Raw genomic sequence first — 20,549 nt, 5'->3', positions numbered from 1 at the left:
GTGTACGCACTTTCCAGGAGGCCTGTGCTGTATTGCTTGAGAACAGTTTGCACTACATCCAAGCCAAGTTCCTATGCAACCCTTCACCAGATCCTGTTAGAGACTATACTGGTGTCCACTTCTCCTCTCCGGTTTGTTCCCCGACCACCTCTACGCACTCCAGCCCCTTCCTTGTGCACCGGCTTGGGCTGGTGATTGATGGCCGCACCCTGGCCTACGCACTGGACAAGAGTTTGGAGGACAAGTTCCTGGCCGTGGCTCGAAGCTGCAGGTCCGTACTGTGTTGTCGCTCAACACCCCTGCAGAAGAGTATGGTGGTGAAGTTAGTGCGTAACAAGCTCAAGGTCATGACATTGGCGATAGGTAAGTTCAGGATTGAAATATGTTATTACACTTATCCAGTGTTTGTCATGAATGATTTAATTGTAAATGGATAGTTCAATCAAATGACATCATCATTTATTCAACCTCGTGTTGTTCCAACTGCTTATGACTCTTTATTACGTGGAATACAAAAGGAGTTGTTAGGTAGAATGACTCTGTGCTCAATCACAATTCTCTTTCATTGACTACATTTATGTGGACACCAGAAAGCTTATTGTGAGAGCAGTGTTTCGGTTCACATGCACTGTATAAGCGCCGTACTTGTTACTCCCGAATATATGCTGCTTGGTAAGTAAGCAGCTTTTATCCACAGCTGAGTTCTTTTTGTTTCTGCAAGGGAATTGCGCTGCAATATTGGGGTTTTCCTCTTACGTAAAACTCAGGGATTCCCCCAATGAAGGAGCGCCTATACGCAAACATGAGGGACAGTTGATATTTTACATTAGTGTGTATAAATGGGATTAGTTTGTGTAAATGCTTTTCCCACTATATTCCCAGAAATTTTGAATTCTTTCCCCTGTGTTGACTTGTTGTTGGGCTCCATCCTATGGCGTTTGTTATTCAGTCTGTTCTGGCACATGCACACTCTTCAAACACCCTTCAGAATGCTGCTTATGTCTTTACATGGCCACATTAAGCTGTGTTCTCTGGGAGAAACCCAGGTGTGTTAAACCACTTTCTATTAATCTTTTAAGTGGTGGAAAAAGTGGAGGAAATTGGCATTCTCGCTTACATGAAAACAGCTTTCTGAAAAACCCTGGAATAAAGAGTTTTCTTAAGTGCATATAAACGTGGTCATATTATGGAAGAAAGAGCCAATGAAAGTGAGTGGTGACTCAAGCTACTATTCTTCCTCCCCTTTTGTGTTCCACTGAAGAAAGTCATATTGGTTTAGAACAACAGGATTTCAAAGGAAATGAAATGCATTTATATTTCACACCTTCATACCTAGAGAACGGACAATAACACTTTACAATCAGGTTCCATTCATCAACATAATTAATGCATTAGGTATCATGAACTAACAAAGAACCATATATATTTTTACAGCATCTATTAATCTTTGTCTATGTTAGTTAATAAAAATGAAATTGTTCATTTTTAGTTCATAGTGCATTAACTATGTTAACTTATACAGCTTTTGATTTTAAAATGTATTACTATATGTTAAAATTACCATTAACCAAGATTAATAAATGCTGTGAACGTACTACTGTTAACAAATAAAACCTTATTGTAAAGTGTTACCGAACATGCTTCTTCATGGCCAATCTCCTTAGACAAACATTTTCAGTAGATCAAGGCATATCAAAGAAATAAATCCCAACAGCCATGTTCCAAAATCAAGTTAAAAGCTTCCCAAAAGAATTAAAGCTTTTATAACTGCATAGAGATGTCCATAGTTTTTAAATTTGTGTTTGGATGTCCACATGTATTGGAAGTATTTTGTTCTTGGCTTTGTTCCCAAGAAGGAGAACAAGGTTTTCAAGGTCCACCCTGGGTATAATGGGCCCTTAGTGGCTGTAAACTTCACACAACTGCAAACAAAGACTGTACACACAAATAAACATCATTGTGTTCCTTATTCTAGTGGCTTGAGCAATGCATGAGCATATATGTTCCTTTTTTGTTGTTTCTCATCATGTTTTGCTTGGCAAGTCGAATTCAGAGATTAATGTTCCCCAGAGTTGCCAAGTAAACATTTCAGTGGTGACTGGACAGCACGTGTCTGTCCTTTCCCCAACGCAGAATGCCACATTTACAAGTCTACGCAGCACTCTGGCTAATTATCCAGATGGCTTTAGGGAGGGAGAGAGAGATGCAAGGTACATCAGCACTAAGCCACCTGCCTTTTGAATAGAGGAAATGGGAACAATAGGTTACCTCAGGTGCCCCCCCCCCCTTTTCCCCTTAATAAAGATTTTGTAATTAATTTCTGGCTCAGGGAACGACAGAGGCAGATCTTTTTTACATTAACACTGTCATTTTGTAAGGAAGGAGGGAAGGAGCACACAAACTACCCTCTGCTGTGCCGTAAATACACTCTCCTGCCACAAAATTGACAGACTTCATTAAAAATTTAATCAGGGCCTTGTCTTCCTCAACGCATGGCTTAATGAATGAACATTTAGGGTGTACACGGGGAGAAACATTCATGGCAGATGTTACCAGTTCTCACGCTAAGCATATTTGCTTTGTTGTTGTACTTCAAATAAAGATGGTCTTGTTGAATTTGGCTGCGGTATTTGTTTGTTTCAGTTTGGACAAAGGCAATGGATGGTCTCAGCAGGTTATAATTTTTCAGTATACTTTAAAGCCTACTAGATTATTAGCTCAAAAGTCAGGCTTTGATGATAGCTTGGGGTTACATTAGCATTGTCCTCTATAACTTATGCAACAGAGAATGATTTTAAAAACAAACTCAAGGCAGGTTTAAAGGTCCAAGCCAAACATCTTCAGACAGTTTTTATGTGTTAACTGTAAAACAATCTGCCTCTCCCTATACAGAGGAGTTATTACTATAAATGTAAAATTCATTATCGGTTAATGTGGTATCATTGCTTTCACAGTTCATTTGAGCCAAATAAAACCTTTATTGTCACATTTATAATACAGGGGCGGTCATACTATATTTTGATTACCGTTATGCGAAATTGCATCAGACCTCCATGCAGCTTTAGTTTAATACTTGAGGGATGTCAACCCAGTATCATGACAAGTTGTTATAATAATAGATGTCTTCGAAATTGAACGTGTTGTCTCATACAAAAACGTACAACTTTTACTCCCATATTGAAACAGTGTTGTAACGGGTTCACAAGGTGGGCAAGGTGGAGGCGGGAACCGGCTGAGCAGTCAACGTAAACTTTTAATGACACAAAGGAACTTGTAACATAAAGAGTGGTTTGCTGCAAAACCCACAGACACACACACACGCAGCTCATGCGTCTCTCTCTCGAACTGACATCTCTGGCTCTCCTTTATCCATCTCCCGCTGATTGGCCAACTCATCGCCAGGCCCGCACCCACACGGCCCGGCCACGCCCTCCTCCTCACAGGTGTTATGATGATTTTTCCTAAGTTTAACCTAAAACTAATCATAAAATCTAACCCCTTCCTTACCAAAACTCTAAAGCTGACCATGGTTTTAGTAGGTAAAATAACTTTTCTGTTTCACAGAAGAAAGAAGGAGATGAAGAATGCATATTACAGGTCATTTATATCGATTGGAAACTCTGCTTGTTGACTGGTCTCTATGGGAATAAAAGTCTTCCCTTTAAGTTTTCTTAGGATTTCACCAAACTGTAATTGTCAAGAAATGTATATAGGCTAGGTGTGTTAAAGGTGACATTGATGTAACATAATCATCTGTCCCCTTCCAGTTGATTTCAGAAGCCACAGCTAGATTCTGGTCTCCTTGTTACTTTTAATTTATGTTGTTTATTTCTGCCAGCAGAGCACTTTGCTGCTGATGCAATATTTGCATTAATGCAGGCTGAAGTTGTGCAAATTGAATGGCAAGTGATAACTCCCCTACCTCTTTCTCTGTCTTTATCTCCTGCTTTCTCAATCATTCTAGGTGATGGGGCTAATGATGTCAGTATGATCCAAGTAGCTGATGTAGGGGTGGGGATCTCGGGACAGGAGGGCATGCAGGTAAGAAGATCTGGGAAAGATGAAAGTAATGCTTTAAGCAATGCTGAAAGTGATGTTTAAAAGAGGCTCTGGAACAGTGTAAAGATTACAAATCATTACACAAAGACTGCATATTGTCTACAGTGGCCGAGAGTGCACAATACAATCAAATAAGCAAAGCGAATAAAAGCTGAGAAAACAACTCTTTATGCACCCTGCTTTAAGTTTATAGTAAAAGAGGAATGAGCATTGCAAAGCATTACTACACAGTTAATGTGGCAAGATAATGAATATACATAATTCATGTTTTATTAATTTTGTTGGCCAAGATTCTGAGACGCCTCATACTCAAAAGATATCCAATGAAAGTAAATGGCAATAGGATTAGAACAAATAAAAAACAAAAGAAAAAAGATACAATTTATATAAAAAGTGCTTTTAAGTTTTTCTGGCATTTAACAACAGTATTTAAGAAACATTCAATGTTGTAAAAAAGTAGGAAAATATAGAATAAAACGGTTAAATTAAGACTTTTTACATTACCTCACATTTTGACCAAGTACATATGACAATCCACACATGCAAATATGCATACGAGTATTAAAAGGCAGCATTCTGTCAGTAGCGTTTACTGAAAAAAAAGAGTTTCATTACAATTATTTTTAATATTATTATTTTATATTTTGTTTGTTGAATCGACTTTGTACTGAAGTACTGTGTACTTTTGACATCCCTAGTATATACTAAATGTGGCAGACTAATACCTGATCTCAACTGCCAGGAAAGAGCTATTTTTGTTAACATGCTGTTATAGTCCTTGATCTTTAGAGAAAGACAGCAAGGGCGGAAAACATGGCTGATGACGGTGTCAGGCCAAATGTAACTGATTAAAAATCCCAACCACCATTAGAAGTGTCAATGTTGTATCTGTCACATTTATAGATGTTAACTATAAATGCCTGACGCATGCAGCTGTCACAAGCGTATCATAAAGAATAGATGGGTGATGAACGGGCGATCATTTTCACAAGAATCCCCAGCCAGGGAGGCTTTTCATAATTCTTTTATGCAAAAATGTCCTCTTTTTTTATATATAAAACAAGTGTTTTGTCACAAGGCTGATGTTAATCTTTTGTCTTATGAATATATGGGGATGCCATACCACCATGTTTGTGTGTTTCTTATGATGTATCTTAGACTTAATGTGATCAAAGACCTCAATGTACCAACATATCACAGGATTTGAGAGCATTTGTACTGACAAACTGTATATTAATTTGTTATTATCTTGTATATTAATGTGCCACATCTGCACGAATACATTTTTGTTTAAAAATTAATCAATTTTGCAACTTTTACACCAGTTATTCACACTGAAATAGCATTTTCCTCGAGCAATAATGAAAAAAAAAAAAAACTCTTTATTAATGCATAATTTGGAAAATGATGACTAAATAAAGATTAGTATGGACAGTGTTGGGTGTATGTGATTACAAAATAGTTACTGTAATCTAATTACTTTTTAGTCAAAAAGGTAATGTAATACATTATATTTTAAATATGTGTAATCCGATTACAGTTACTGACTTTCAATGAAAGTAATTAATTTTAAGTACATTACTTGCGCTAAAGTAATATGTCATTTCAAATATGAATTAATATAGGCGACTGTTAGTGTTTCTGTGACCGCGGAAGGTTGTGCGAGAATTGAATATAGATATATAATTTAGTTTCTAGGAAAAGATATTTAGAAAGCAACTTAAAAGTAAAATAATTAGTAATGTGATTACTTTTTAGAGATGTAATTATTAATTTATATTGGATTATATATTTGTGTTATTTACCCAACACTGAGTGTGGACTTTCTCTTAAACTGATCCTTTTTTCTTTGTTTTTATAGGCGGTCATGGCCAGTGACTTTGCCCTTCCACGGTTTCGATACCTGCAGAAGCTACTCTTGGTTCATGGTCATTGGTGTTACTCTCGTCTAGCCAACATGATCCTCTACTTCTTCTACAAAAATGCTGTAAGACCCTGAAGCTTGCTTATTTTCCTGTCAATGATAGCATCAATAAATAGGATGAACTGCATTTTAAAGGGGCTTTTCAGGATATTACAGAGCCAATGTAACAGATTTATTAAAATGTCATGATGTGAGTAGCTTTAAGAAGCTTTAAATGTTGTCATCTGTTTTTCATTTTTATTAATGAAGATAAATCTTTGCTGAATCCTGGAAATGTCCCTCACTTAATGAAGAGGCAACATCTGTTGACCTCATTGTAGACCTTTTTAATGTTTTTATTTTTTTCTCACTCTCTCTCTCTCTCTCTCATCCTAGATGTTCGTCGCCCTCATCTTCTGGTATCAGTTCTACTGTGGGTTCTCCGGGTCAGCCATGGTTGATCAGTGGTATCTGATCTTCTTCAACCTGATGTTTTCCGCATTCCCTCAGCTCATCACCGGCACCCTGGACAAAGATGTGTCAGCAGAAACCCTGCAGGAGCTCCCTCAGCTCTACATGAATGGACAAAACTCAGAGGTACATTTCTTAGCCACTGATTGGACAGAAACACAATTACACTGACAATGAAGAGCATAAACGGAATTATAATAGACCGATAGAATTATTGGAAGCATAATATAAATGGTCAATAAAAACTCATGAACAGCATTTTGTCACATATATTCACACATGATTTGGCCCCAGTATGCAGTGTCAGCAGTTCCGCTGTAAGCAGATGAAGTATATTACCCATGCCGCGGTTGCCACAGTTATTGCTTTGATTGTTTTTTGCTGACCCATTTTAAAATGGGCCTTTTATTCTGTGCCGAGTTTCATGAGGGGGAAATAGCAAAAGCGAGCCCAAACATTTTATAAAAAACACTAATCATCCACAGAATGCTGAAATTGTGCTACCTGGGATAATTAAACTGCAGCAGTTGTCTTTGTTTTGCTAACAATATACCTCTGCTGAGGTCATCTTCTTTTAATTTTGTGTTATTCACAAACAATCACGTTTTATGACTCCATTAGCTGAACATCTAAAGTCATTCTAATAAAACAAGCACTGATTTCAGTCCCAGTGAATGTCTGAATTCCTTTTACAGGAATATAAACCCTATATGTTCTGGATGAACATGATTGATGCCTTCTACCAAAGCCTCATCTGTTTCTTCATCCCCTACTTTGTAAGTTTGATTTGATTATTATGTGTGTTTGCTAAAATTTGCATGCAAAATCCATTCAAGTTCATGACATGATTGTACAAATATGTCTTGCTTGAGATAAAAGCCATCAGGCCTTAATGGAACCTCCTAGTAGAGTATTAAAACAATAAATACAAAGTCTATATCCAAACACATAATAATACAATGTCACTGTAATTTACGAGACAAATCCAACACTATTCTCTTGTTGTACACTCTCAGGCTTACGCTGACTCTGATGTGGATTTGTTCACATGGGGCACTCCCATCACCACGTTGGCTCTTTTCACCATTTTGCTCCACTTGGGCATCGAAACCAAAACCTGGGTGAGTTTCCCTTCAGTCTTGCTTTGTAAAATATAATAGGTAGGACTAGGTATCGCCAGCAACCTCACTATATGATTCACAGCATAATACATACTTTCATGTAACACATTATCAAATCTGGATTGCCTTTGTTAGTTCTCAAAACTCTCACCCTACTGTTATTTATTATGAAGCACCATTGTATATTGTAGTGATTTGAACTGTGCAAATGAATATTGAAACTGCACCAAACATGCGAGAGAGGCTCAGCGTGTCCTCGAGAGAGTGAACCTGTGGGTCTCATACACATTTTCTACACATCACAATAGCTTAAACGTCCACTCAAGCAATGCCTTTGGTTTATGCAATATGTATAAGCACACTTCAATCAGAAACCCATCCTTGACATTATTTTGATATGAGAAGAGAAAGTAAGTAGGGATGGAACGATACCTTTTTTTCTCTTCCGATACCTGAACAATCAGTATCAGCCAATCCTGAACTGACACCCATGTTGTTTTTTTATTAAGGAGTTTAGAACCTTTATAATTCACTGTGTGGAACTGATTGGGAGAACTCTGTGTAAAATAGTGTTTTGTCTGCAGGATGCAGCAGCAAAAATAAAGTATTTCCAGTGAAAGTCTTCTTCAGTAGAAAAGAAGCCAGTTCTCTCTACACATTTTAACTTGTATCTGGACTTGTAAATGGTTTCAGATCTCTCAATCTCTTTCTCTGTTATACATTTCATCAATCTGTATTTTTATGATTGTATATCAATCCACTTTTCCATCACACAGTAATTGTTGGAACCCAATTTGTTTTATTGTAATTTCAAATAATAATAATAATTTTACTATAGGCTACATTGGTAATACATTTCAGCTGAAATTTCTTAAGGCTTTTATTTTGAATATTCAAATCAAAATCAAATCACTTTATTGTCACACTACCATGTACACAAGTGCAACAGTAGGTGAAATTCTTGTGTGCAGTTCCGAGCAACATAGCAGTCATGACAGTGACGAGACATATACCAATTACAATAAACAACATACTTACACAAAACAATTTACATATCAAATGTACACATACTTACACAAAACAATTTACAAATCAGATGTACACATACTTACACAACACAGTAATTATATACAATGCAGAATATAGAACAGAATATACAATACAATACAATAAGTGGGAGTATATGAAATATATATGTGTATATATATATATATATAGCAGTTGTATTGAGGAGAATATGTTGACAGTCCAGTGTGAGATTATAGATTAATAAAGTGCAGTGCTAATTATTGATCCTGATAGATCAAGAGTTCAACAGTCTGATTGCTTGGGGGAAAAAGCTATCATGTAGTCGGCTGGTGCGGGTCCTGATGCTGCGATACCGCCTGCCTGATGGTAGCAGTGAGAACAGCCCATGACTTGGGTGACTGGAGTCTCTGATGATCCTCCGAGCTTTTTTCACACACCGCCTGGTGTATATGTCCTGGAGGGAGGAAGCTCACCTCCGATGATGTTCCTGGCAGTTCGCACCACCCTTTGCAGGGCTTTGCAGTTGTGCGTGGTGCTATTGCCGTACCAGGCGGTGATGCAGCCAGTCAGGATGCTCTCTACAGTGCTGGTGTAGAACCGTGTGAGGATGTGGTGGTTCATTCCAAACTTCCTCAGCCGTCTCAGGAAGAAGAGGCGCTGGTGAGCCTTCTTCACAACGGCCTCAGTGTGGACCGGACCATGTGAGTTCCTCAGTAATGTGGACACCGAGGAACTTGAAGCTGCTGACTCTCTCCACCGGTGCTCCATTGATGGTGATGGGGCTGTGTTCTCCGTCTTTCTTCCTGAAGTCCACAACAAGCTCCTTGGTTTTACTGACGTTGAGGGAGAGGTTGTGCTCCTGACACCAGCGTGTCAGAGTGTGCACCTCCTCTCTGTAGGCTCTTTCATCATTGTCAGTGATCAGACCTACCACCGTCGTATCGTCAGCAAACTTAATGATGGCATTGGAGCTATGTGTTGCCACACAGTCATGTGTGTACAGGGAATACAGGAGTGGGCTGAGAACACAGCCCTGCGGGCTCCAGTGTTGAGGGTCAGTGATGAGGAGGTGTTGCTGCCCATTCTAACCACCTGACGTCTGCCTGACAGGAAATCCAGGATCCAGCTGCACAGCGAGCTGTTTAAGCCCAGAGCCCGGAGTTTCTCATCAAGCTTGGAGGGCACTATGGTGTTGAATGCTGAGCTGTAGTCTACAAACAGCATTCTCACATATGTGTTCCTTTTTCCAGGTGGGAGAGAGCAGTGTGTATTGTAGATGCAATGGCATCATCAGTGGAGCGGTTGTTGCGGTAGGCAAACTGCAATGGGTCCAAAGAGGGGGGCAGAACAGAGCAGATGTGATCTCTGATTAACCTCTCGAAGCATTTGCTGATGATGGGGGTCAGAGCAACAGGACGCCAGTCATTTAAGCATGTGATTATAGCTTGCTTCGGTACAGGCACAATGGTTGATGTTTTGAAGCATGTGGGGACTACAGACAGGGAGAGGGACAGATTGAAAATGTCCGTAAAAACACCAGCCAGTTGATTCGCGCACGCTCTGATGACGCGGCCCGGAATGCCGTCTGAGCATATTCTGAGCGCTCCAGTGTGTCTCTGTTTGAGTGTTTGTTTTTTGGCTTATTTTCAGTAGTGTAATACGCTTCTCATTCAACATCTGGTAAAATGCTTGTCCGGTGCCGTTCTCAGTGCATGTTATAGGCGGACCGAGCTATTGATCATCTACATCTGAGATGCCTCTGTGCGTTTATGTGTGTGTCGGCAGAGCGGTGCTCTTTCATTAACGCGTGGTGTCAGAGACTACTTAGCTGTGCATGCTGACTGTATATTTATTATTAAACACAGCCTTTTGCGATTCACAAAGATTTGATGACTGTAAGAGACTGAATAAAATGCACTAGTTTTATGGACCACTTTAAAGGTGATTTGAAGGATATTTATGTAATTCTTTGAGCTTGACAGTAATGTCAATGACCCAGGTATCGGATCAGTACCATTCCTAAAAGCAAGCCCTTCCTTCACCTCTCCAGCTATGAAAGGACTGTGACGAGGAAGACTAGGATAATGCTGACACACTGGGAGTTTGAACTGGAACACACTGTGCCATCAGGGGTTATACATCAGCCTGACAGCCCATGCAGGCAGCCTCAGTCCAGCCCACTGCGTGTCTCTCTAGCACACTATGGTGGCGTCTACACTGCTGGCACGCACGGAGTGACCAAAGCTAATAGTTTTTTTCCTGATGCATGTGCTGTGCAATAGTGGTGTAGTGGGACTGCTCTGTGTGGGTCATTCCTGTTGTGCAGTACCTTTTGAACTCTGTAACTTTAAAAAATTAATATGCTTGTGATATAATTTAAGGAAGTACTTCTATCAAATAATCTGAGACATTCATAAATATGCTCTGGTCAAGCTTTTGTACTTTATTAATTATAACTTGATCATTTATACAATGAAACTAACAGGATTGAAATGAAGAGCTAAAGTTAGCCATTGCTTGGTGACAGATTGAGAGTTGGTTTAAAGGAATAGTTCACCCAAAAATTAAAATACTCACCCTCATGCATTTCCAGATGTGAATGACTTCTGCAGAACATAAAGATTTTAGAAGAATTTCTCAGCTCTGTAGGTCCATACAATGCAAGTGAATGGTGACCAAAAATGTATAGCTTCCAAAAGCACATAAAGGCTGAATAAAAGTAATCCATAAGACTCCAGTGGTTTAATCCATGTCTTCTGAATTGATTTTATTGGTTTTGGGTGAGAACAGACCAAAATGTAACTCATTTTTAACTGTATATCTTGCCATTGCAGTGTCTAGACAAAATCATGATTTCAAGCTTGATTACACTTCATACTTCTTGACGCATTCGCAGAGCGCTAGATGGCACTAAGAAGTGTAATTGAGCTTGAAATCATGCCCATGCCTAGAGATTGTTGATGTAAAGATTTAAAGTAAAAAAGGAGTTTGGTCTGATCTCAACCAAAACCGATTGTATTTTTATGGATTAATTTTATGCTGCCTTTGTGCTTTTTTTGATATTTCAAATTTGAGTTACCATTTACTTTCATTGTGTGGGCAAACAGAGCTATTTTTCTAAAACTCTGTGTTCTGCAGAAGTCATACACATCTGGGATGGCACGAGGATGAATAAATGATTTGAGGATTTAAATTTTTGGGTGAAATATTCTATTAAATAAAGTTCTCAACTTGAAGGTCTTTTGAAATGTTGATATCATAAAGATATATACTTAATGTTATTAAACCATATAGAATGTTTTAGAGTGAGACAAACTAATTATTTAAATTTACCCCTTTGTTCACTTAATTGTAATGTTGTCATTAAACTAATGAGATTCATTTTTCAAAACTGTAACTAGTATATTAAGACAATTATGATGAAAACATGTAAATATACTGCATAACAGGAATAACCCAGTTCATACCCTCCCTTCCTCTCTTTCTTATCTCTTTCTTATGAGATGCTGTTTTAGATTTATGAGTGAGAATTGCATTAGAAATTTTTCCATTACACCGGTGCTGTAAATTTTCAGCTGACAAGTTTGGGTGCGTGAAAAATATCCTCCACAGCCTCACTGTCTTTCTGGACATGATGATGGCTTCTGGTTTGGAAGAGGCTGTTCTTCATGGTAAATTGCTCAAGTAGAGAGTAAACGTTTCCAATAGTTGGGCTGGCAGGTTCATCGTTCCACATGCTGCCCAGGAAAATGTAAATGCATATTTGAGAGAGGGAGGGAAACTCAAATCAGGTCATTCGAGGTGAGGTCAGTGTGGAGACCCAGCTAAGCACATTCAACAGAGATTGTCAATTTGAGTCATTTCTGCGCTACAATTGGAATTTTCAAAAATAAGGACCGTTTTCAAACAAGTTTCCCAAACACTCCCCCCATATGCTATTGGTTGAATAAATAGATAGTCACGCCTAAAACTCGTGCCATTGGTTGTGCCAATGTTGCTGTTGGGCAGGTCAAGATGCTCAAACAAAGAACAGTTTTTGATTCCTTGTGCTTTGAAAAATGACACACTAAAGCTTTAAGTTTTCCATTTTCTGCTGTACCATGTTGTAGCGCTTGCGTCGTGTAATTTAAATCTCTAAATCACATTTTATCAGCATTCTTGCATTTGATTGTGCTCATTAATGGAGGACGAAATGTGACATTTCGCATTTTCACATTTTTATTTATTTTAAAATATCAATAAAAAAAGTTTTTAGTGCAATTTAGGAACCCTTGGTCCAACTTTTGTCTAATTCTCTTTATTGTTTCATTATTTCACAGACATGGATGAACTGGGTATCGATTGGTTTCAGTATAGCTCTCTTCTTCACTGTGGCTCTGTGCTACAGTGCTTCCTGCCCAACCTGCTTCTCTCCCTCTAACACTTACTGGTCCATGCAGAGGTTGCTGGGAGATTCCATATTCTACCTGCTGTGTGTCGTCACACCTGTAGCCGCTCTTCTTCCCAGGTATCTAACCATATTAAAGGGTCATAAAATATTTCGGTCGCCCACCGGACATGTATATCAGTCAACATGACACATTCTAACATACATAGCAATTATTTTCTACAAAGGTACGCACAAACCACCAACACTCAGTGCCAAAATTCTCAAGTGCCACAGAGCGCGACTCGCATAGTTTTCCATAAAATTTGACCCAAAACATTATCAAAGAACAAAGAGTATTTACTCTAGCCATCGCTGGATAATTAATTGTGTATATGTATCTTTAATAGAGTCTACACAATGTATTTTCAGTTACAACCATGTCGTTTTGTGGTTTGACCGCTTGAATGAAAGTCCTATTCAAGGCTACTTAGAGAAATCGTCAACATTTCTTATCATTCAGTTTGAGCATTTACAACCGTTTTATATACTAACTTGCAAACTCATCAACGTCACTTTGTTCATTTTTGAAGTAGTACAAAAACCTTTGTAACTTTGGACTGCCATCTGCTGCGCCACATCGTCATCCTGCATATGTTTTTGTGTGATTATACCTGTGACCAGCTTCAGTAAATGTTATATTACCCTGTTGTGGCCTCCCAACGCTATTACGCCAGGCCAACTGAGTGAATTGGAAAGCACGCAGTGTACACTTCTTTCAAAAAAGGTTGAACAAAATATCTGAATCTTGGATTCCGTTCTATAATCTTCACTTTTCTCACGTTCATACTTTTGTCCTATGAATGATATACAGCAAAGTGCCCCTAAACTCTTTTGATTTTGTTTCTTCTAACATTTTAATGTTCAGCCATCTCTATCGGGAGTGAGTGAATGAGTTGTTGTGCTTGACTCCCTCCCGTCCCTCCCCCACTTCACTCTCACCTTTTTACCTCTTTCCACACCCATTCCAAGAATCTTTTTTTCAGTCTGAGGTATGAAAGAATGGTGCTGAACTAGTGGGTGTTCATTAAACTTTAAGGTCCTTTCGCAATTATTTAATCTTATTTTGATATATCTGAGCTAGCCTGTGTTATTTTAATTAATTTAGCGTTTACAATTTCGCAGTCACGTTACCATTCAAATAAGGGAATTTTAAGTCAATACAATAAAATGTGATTTTATCAGTTGGATGAGTCAGTCTCACACACACAAAATATTATTGCACTCTAATCACAATTTAAACTTAAAAAAAAAAAATCCTTACTACTGTCTCGAGATGAATTGCTTCTGTTCTATCCTTCCTCATTTTGTAAGTCACTTCAGATAAAAGCATCTGCCAAATGAATAAAAGTAAATGTCATTTGCTGCCAAATCTGAATCATCGTGTAATACAATTAGGCCAAAAATATGTCAGTTGCACTTTTCTCATGAAGAAAAAAAAAAGGCAAGGACCTACTGTACCACCACAAGCATTTCACCAAACTTGACAGACACACCCTATTTGTATACCAGTAAATGTAATTGTAATTATTATGACAACACAAACCATATTTTCATTTTAATTAACCTGCATGTTTTAAAGTATACAATTATCTTGTGATATCTTTTTAAATTGCTATTTTTATGTGTTGTTTTTGAGTGGGAGTGCATGTGAGTCATCTGTGTTTGTGCAAACACCTTTAGTTGGTGGTGCAGTACTTGCATCCAGAGCTGCGTTGTCAAATTTGTGATGCTTCACGTGTTTGATGGCAGCAGTTTTTCATATTTTGGCCAAGTAACTGCAGCACTCATATGGGAGCTGTTTCTGCCTCACGTTTTTGCTGTCTCAATTACTTTCTATGTGTTTATTTCTCAGATACTTTTATAGAGCCTGTCAGGGATCTCTGTTCCCAAACCCTGTCCATGTGGGACGACAGCTGGACAAACTGCCAGTGGACATGCGTAGGCTCTTTTTAAGCCAGAGCCAGATGAAGCTAGGCTCACTCGGGTCTCTGTTTGCCCCTCGAGCCCCACATTTTCCCCTCTGCAGGCCTTTCCAGAAAGACTATAGGCCCAGAGTGAAGCAAGCCCACATGAGTGGCACCAAACTCAAAGAGAATGCTATAGCCAGCCCCATCCCATCCAAGAGCATGGAGATGAGGGACACACCTTTAAGCTCAAAGAACTCTGAGAACCATATCAAACTAAACTTTAAAATGCAGGAAAAAGGGCAGTCCTGCAGACAGGGCTCAGGAAGCCCCCTCTTGAGTCCTATTACAATTTCCGGCACACTGCCATACACCAAAGAAACTCCTGGCACCAGGACTATTTTGGAAACCAGGGGCTTGGAGGCCACGCTTGGCCCAGCAGACCTCTCTCAGGTCGGTTTACTCACCTCCACTCCGCTGCTTCCTCAAACTGAGACTATACAGCTCATGTCGCCACCAAGTAGTCTTTTTCAACAGAAGCTAGAAGGCGAGGACAGCTCAAACCAAAGGCCCCTCCTACTGAAAGGGGGCGGAGACATGGACCACACTCAGTCATCTAGCTGCCCACAAGAACATTCACTCAAAACAACATTTCTATGACGCTTTCTACCTGTTATGCTGATTCCAATTTGCACGTTAGCTTAAAGAAATTGTATTATATATTCTCAAGTATTTTATAAAGAAATAGGTTGGTACTACATATATATACTTTAGATGTATAAAGTTTAGAATAAAGATTATTGTTTGAGAGAGGCCAGATTATGCAAACTGGATAGTCTTATAATGTTTTGTTATGATTGACTGTTTCGTAATATTATTTTTGTTTTTTCTCTCCTAAACCATCTCAAAAGTAGAGGAGGTTTGGTTCTTGAGGCAAAACCAGTCCAGAGACATTCCTTTTTCTGTTTATTTGGATCTGAATGTTCTGGCGCACTTTAAAGAACCTTCCCCTCCTACCATCACACACTGTTGATAGCATTACACTCACATTCCCTACCCCTTAAATATCAGTAGCAACAGAGATTCCTTAAATATACTTTAAGATGTTGTCTTTTCTGGTAGGCCTGAGTTGGTGCCTAGTACGTTTGGGCAAATGCAGAGATACACACTACACTATTCACTTGTTGGGATTTGCTGTTTTGCTGTTAAGACTATATTGCGCTCCATTACAGGATAATGTTAAAACTCTTAGATATTTAGCAGATATTTAAATATTAGTCACTTGTACACTTGCATCATTACAAACTTGAGTCAAGCCCTTTCGAATCTGCATGTAAAAATGTAATTATCCTCTAGCGCATCTGAACACCAGAAGTACCTTTCCATGCATATATACTGATATGGTGCTTGCAGAATTTTCAAGCTCTGCTATTGTTTGTATGTCTTTTAAATTGTATATTATTCTTTTTTGCTGCTGCTTTGCAATTCTGCACATTCCTGCAGGATAGGATTTAATTTTGTCCTTTTTTAGAAGTTGCTTAAGTTCACAGGAACCTGGTTCCAAATAGTAGAATATACTCTCAGGGCTATTCAACTCTGCTGCTAATGATTTTTGTTCAAGCTCTAATCAAACACTCCTGTCTAGGGTTTTCAAGTAATCTAAAAGACCTCCATTAGCTTGTTCAAGTGTATTTGATTAGGGTTGGAGCTAAACTTTCCAGGACCGGAGTTGAACAGCCTTCTTAAATGGGTCCTTAATGGGCCCCCTTAGTCACATGTGCCCAGGATCGGATTTCCGAAACATAAGGTTGCAGGATAAGACTCATTTATATTTGAGGAAGTGCTACCTGATTAGTTAGGGTTAGGTTTAGGGGTAGGGATGGGTTATAGTTTCTCCAACCAATAATGCTTTTATGATTATTATTATTACTGATTTATAATATACGGTATGACTTTCTTCATGAATATAACTTGACTCTTGCCCTGCCATCTTACGTTTCAGAAATTCACACCTGATACAATGTTACTGGTTGCCCCAACAACCACCCCTTGACGACGACCCTGATTATCCATTAAGTCCATCACAGTGCCAAGTGCTTTAGAAAATAGTGGTCCATGCATCAAGCTACTTAGTGTTTATTGACAGTGGGGGATCCTGGTTTGTGGAAGCACAGGATTTGACTCTGTGCATGTGTGAACAGAAGGATATGTGCTGATAATTTTTATACGTGCATGCATCTCCTGTTTACTATGATTGTATTTCTCAGCTATGTTTACTAAAGCTGTATCCTTTACCAAAGATGCTAAAAGTACTGCTGGATCTCGGCTGGAGTGTTTATACTGTAATCATTCGCTTGAGCTGATTGTTTCATCATTCAGAATTAATTGGCTCAGGGCTGTGACTCCTTTATTAAGTGTCTTTCACCACCTATGTTGTTACTGTACAAACATCAGCCTTATTTTTTTCTAACAGGAAGCACTATAGTATTGTACACGTTTATGACTCGCCCTCAGGAAACGGCAGCATACTTTTACAAAAACATTCCATTTAAATCACTGTCAATTCAAAGGGAATTAATGGGCAAGTGTGTGACTGTGCTCTCCATTTTTTGGATAGCTGTATTGGAATACAATGTTGAGACTAGTACATGGGTGGTTAGTCTTTATTTAACAAGAGAATATTCCACAATGCTGCAAATGTCAGGGGTGTGGCGTATTATAGAGTCCCCTTGAGAGATGCTAAAATAGTTTTTATGAGATGATTTGTCATCTTCTGCTCACGTAACCTCAAGGCCTCGCCAGTCTGTTCATTTGGGATCTCATTTGGGCAGTCACTATCAAAACCGCTGATTTATGAACAGCCTACCAGGAGGATTATGAGATCCATTGTACTCAGTACACAACATATGGTCTCACCAGAAAAAACAAGGTGTAAAATCAGAAATCTCCTTTAATCCACAGCTTGGCATTTATAAATAAATACAAAAATCTCAAATGTTTTTTGTGGGAGGGTCAGAAGGAATTGGGCATAGTTGTGTGTATGGGGTTATCAGGAGGGAAATGTCGTACTAAAGGGCAAGTTCACCCAAAAATGAAAAATATTTCATAATTTATTCACATAATAGAATTTTCATTTTTTAATGAGCTGTCACTTTTAGTATTAAGATTTGTGATGTGACTGTCCGGATACTACAGTAAAACCTTATAGAAGCCAATATGAAGCTCATAAGTACTTTGTCCCCTCAGTTCCTACAATTGCCTTGTTGATCTTCTGCACAGCTCAGGTTCAGCGTTCTCAGCTTTGGAGAATGTGAGTGATAGGAGGGAGCAATTTTTTTTGTGTCTACATTTTTATATTAATAGCATCCTGGGCATAATGCTGAAAAATTTTAGTTTTATCTTCATAGTCAGATAATAAGCAACGGTTGTATATACTGAAGTGCCTATTGCTTTAGAATACACCAGAAGAACAGTTTTTACATTGTGGAATATATGTCAAGTGCCTTAACACTGGAGAACACACATGTAGATGGCAATACTTGCAGTGAATTTATATATGTGCAGTATATGTAAAGATGTATTAAAAATTCTATTAATAAATGAGGTTTAATAAAACACGCTGTTTTTAAAGAATTTCAGATTATGCAGTTGTTTTTGTTTTTTTGTTGTTTTTTTTTTGTACTCTGTTCGTTGTTGCTTTTTAGATTTGGAATGTGCCAGTACTTGGATGCCTGAGTTCAGGTCAGTCAAGTTCCTGGCTAAGCATCAAATGCTGTAATAAAAGCCATTTGCAGCTGCATTCCAAAGCCTTTCCTTAACTGAAGGGCAGTTTACCAGCAGGAATATCGTCCTTCATAGTTTGTCATAGCACATGCTTGTAACCATTGGGTGGACTTTTATATACTCAAATGTCTTTTATCACTGTCACTACCATGACTTTTTCTGGCTCATTGTACTGTAATTGGTATTCGTCACGGTCACACAAGGTTTAGTATGTTCTTGCTGTAGATTCAATACATTTTCAGCTCTTCATCAAATGCACCTGTTTCAAGTGGTTCTGTGACGCTTGGGTTTGTTAAATTGTGTTCACTCATGCTGTTTGTTTCTTGACAAGAACAATTCTTCATGTCATATTACTGAAATAAATGGTAAAAGTATGTTTATGGATCTCCTGCTCTCTCTTCTTTCTTTTTTTTTTTTCCTGTCACCATGAAAATGTACACAAAATTAAGTCATTACCCTTACTTAATTGACTTTGAGAAAGTTTTCACAAGCAATTTCATTTCTTTCATTTATATTAAGTCATACAGCCAACATAATTTATTTGGATTAGGTCAAATCATTGTAGCATAGCCTATTAGTTTTGGTTCATCATACAAAATGTACTAATGTTTTATTCAGTTCTTATGTTGGTCCAATTTTTTGTATTAATCATTAGTATATGCCAAGTGAGCAAGTGAAGTTGTTGCACTTGATAGCAACTGCTTATCCACAGTATTCTCAGTCCACTGTATTTCTCACAGTGGGCAGGGATGGATTTCCAACTGGGTCAATTGGGCCAGTGCCCAAGGGCCCTTGACTACCAGGGGCCCTTAACTGCCTGGGGGGTCCTTGGGCTTTAAGGTTGCACAATCCAGTTTGGCGATCCTCATGCTCGAAAACCCGTCAACCATGAAAACGAACCCGGTCAGAGGGGGGCTCTTTGAGATAATTGGCTTTGGGCCTTTGCAAGTCATAATCTGTCATTGACAGTTGGTTAGCAGAAGTGCGATTGATTGGCGTTTTGTGTGTAGTCGGTCACTGGTTGCTTGCGCATCATGCGGTTCAATTTTTGCTTTTTTCCCTCCCCAATATGGAATACCCAATTCCCAATGCACTAGGTCCTCATGGTGGCGTAGTGACTCACCTCAATCCAGGTGGCAGAGGACGAATCTCAGTTTCCTCCACGTCTGAGACATCAATACATGCTTCTTATCACGTGGCTTGTTGAGCGCGTTACCGCAGACATAGCGTGTATGGAGGCTTCATGCCATTGTCCACCGAGAGGGAGTACCACATTATAGTGACCACAAGGAGGTTACCCCAAGTGGTTCTACCCTCCCTAGCAACCAGGCTAATTTGGTTGCTTAGGAGGCCTTCTGGAGTCGCTCAGCACGCCCTGGATTCGAACTCGTGACTCCAGCGGTGGTAGTCTGCATCAATACTTCCTGAGCTACCCAGGCCCCCCAGATTCTTACTGTTTAAATGTTGTATAATGTCTTCAAAATTCCCCAGACAATGTGTGCAGTTAATGGTTGTCCTAATAATCAAGCAAAACTAAAAAAAAAAAAAATCTAAAACATCAATATTATGAAGAGAAACCGCTTGCAAAGCACAGCGCTCCAGTCCCAGATACTGCTGCTTCCATTGGCTGTCTACAGAAGGATTGACTTAGAAATATCTGTTTGATAAAGCTTTGGAATAATTTGTTTGAGTGCTCTTTTCACTTTTCAACCTATCATACGTAGGGTTACAGCCTACCTAAATTGAATGATGCAACGCTCAAATATTTAGTAGTGTGTAAATTGTGACTTAGTGCCCTTTTACACCACAACTAGGCTAAGTTGTAACTTGCATATAGCTGGTTCGGCCCT

The 20,549-nt window shown here is 38.9% G+C and overlaps 1 protein-coding gene across 1 annotated transcript in view; it reads left to right on the top strand.

Annotated features, from left to right (window-relative positions):
* LOC127647012 (phospholipid-transporting ATPase VA-like) overlaps nt 1-16,959 on the top strand; it is a 69,199-nt gene extending 52,240 nt beyond the window's left edge. The window contains exons 14-21 of the mRNA XM_052131053.1: nt 18-363; nt 3,965-4,041; nt 5,921-6,046; nt 6,359-6,559; nt 7,129-7,209; nt 7,450-7,554; nt 12,903-13,090; nt 14,865-16,959. Coding sequence (XP_051987013.1) covers nt 18-363; nt 3,965-4,041; nt 5,921-6,046; nt 6,359-6,559; nt 7,129-7,209; nt 7,450-7,554; nt 12,903-13,090; nt 14,865-15,576 — 1,836 coding nt within the window. The 3' untranslated portion in view covers nt 15,577-16,959. The remainder of the gene's footprint in view (nt 1-17; nt 364-3,964; nt 4,042-5,920; nt 6,047-6,358; nt 6,560-7,128; nt 7,210-7,449; nt 7,555-12,902; nt 13,091-14,864) is intronic.
* Nucleotides 16,960-20,549: the final 3,590 nt, after the last annotated feature.

The sequence above is a fragment of the Xyrauchen texanus genome, chromosome 7, assembly GCF_025860055.1.
Source record: "Xyrauchen texanus isolate HMW12.3.18 chromosome 7, RBS_HiC_50CHRs, whole genome shotgun sequence".
Classification (NCBI taxonomy): domain Eukaryota; kingdom Metazoa; phylum Chordata; class Actinopteri; order Cypriniformes; family Catostomidae; genus Xyrauchen; species Xyrauchen texanus.
The sequence above is the reverse complement of the archived record's forward strand: the minus strand, read 5'-3'. Positions and strand labels throughout refer to the sequence as shown.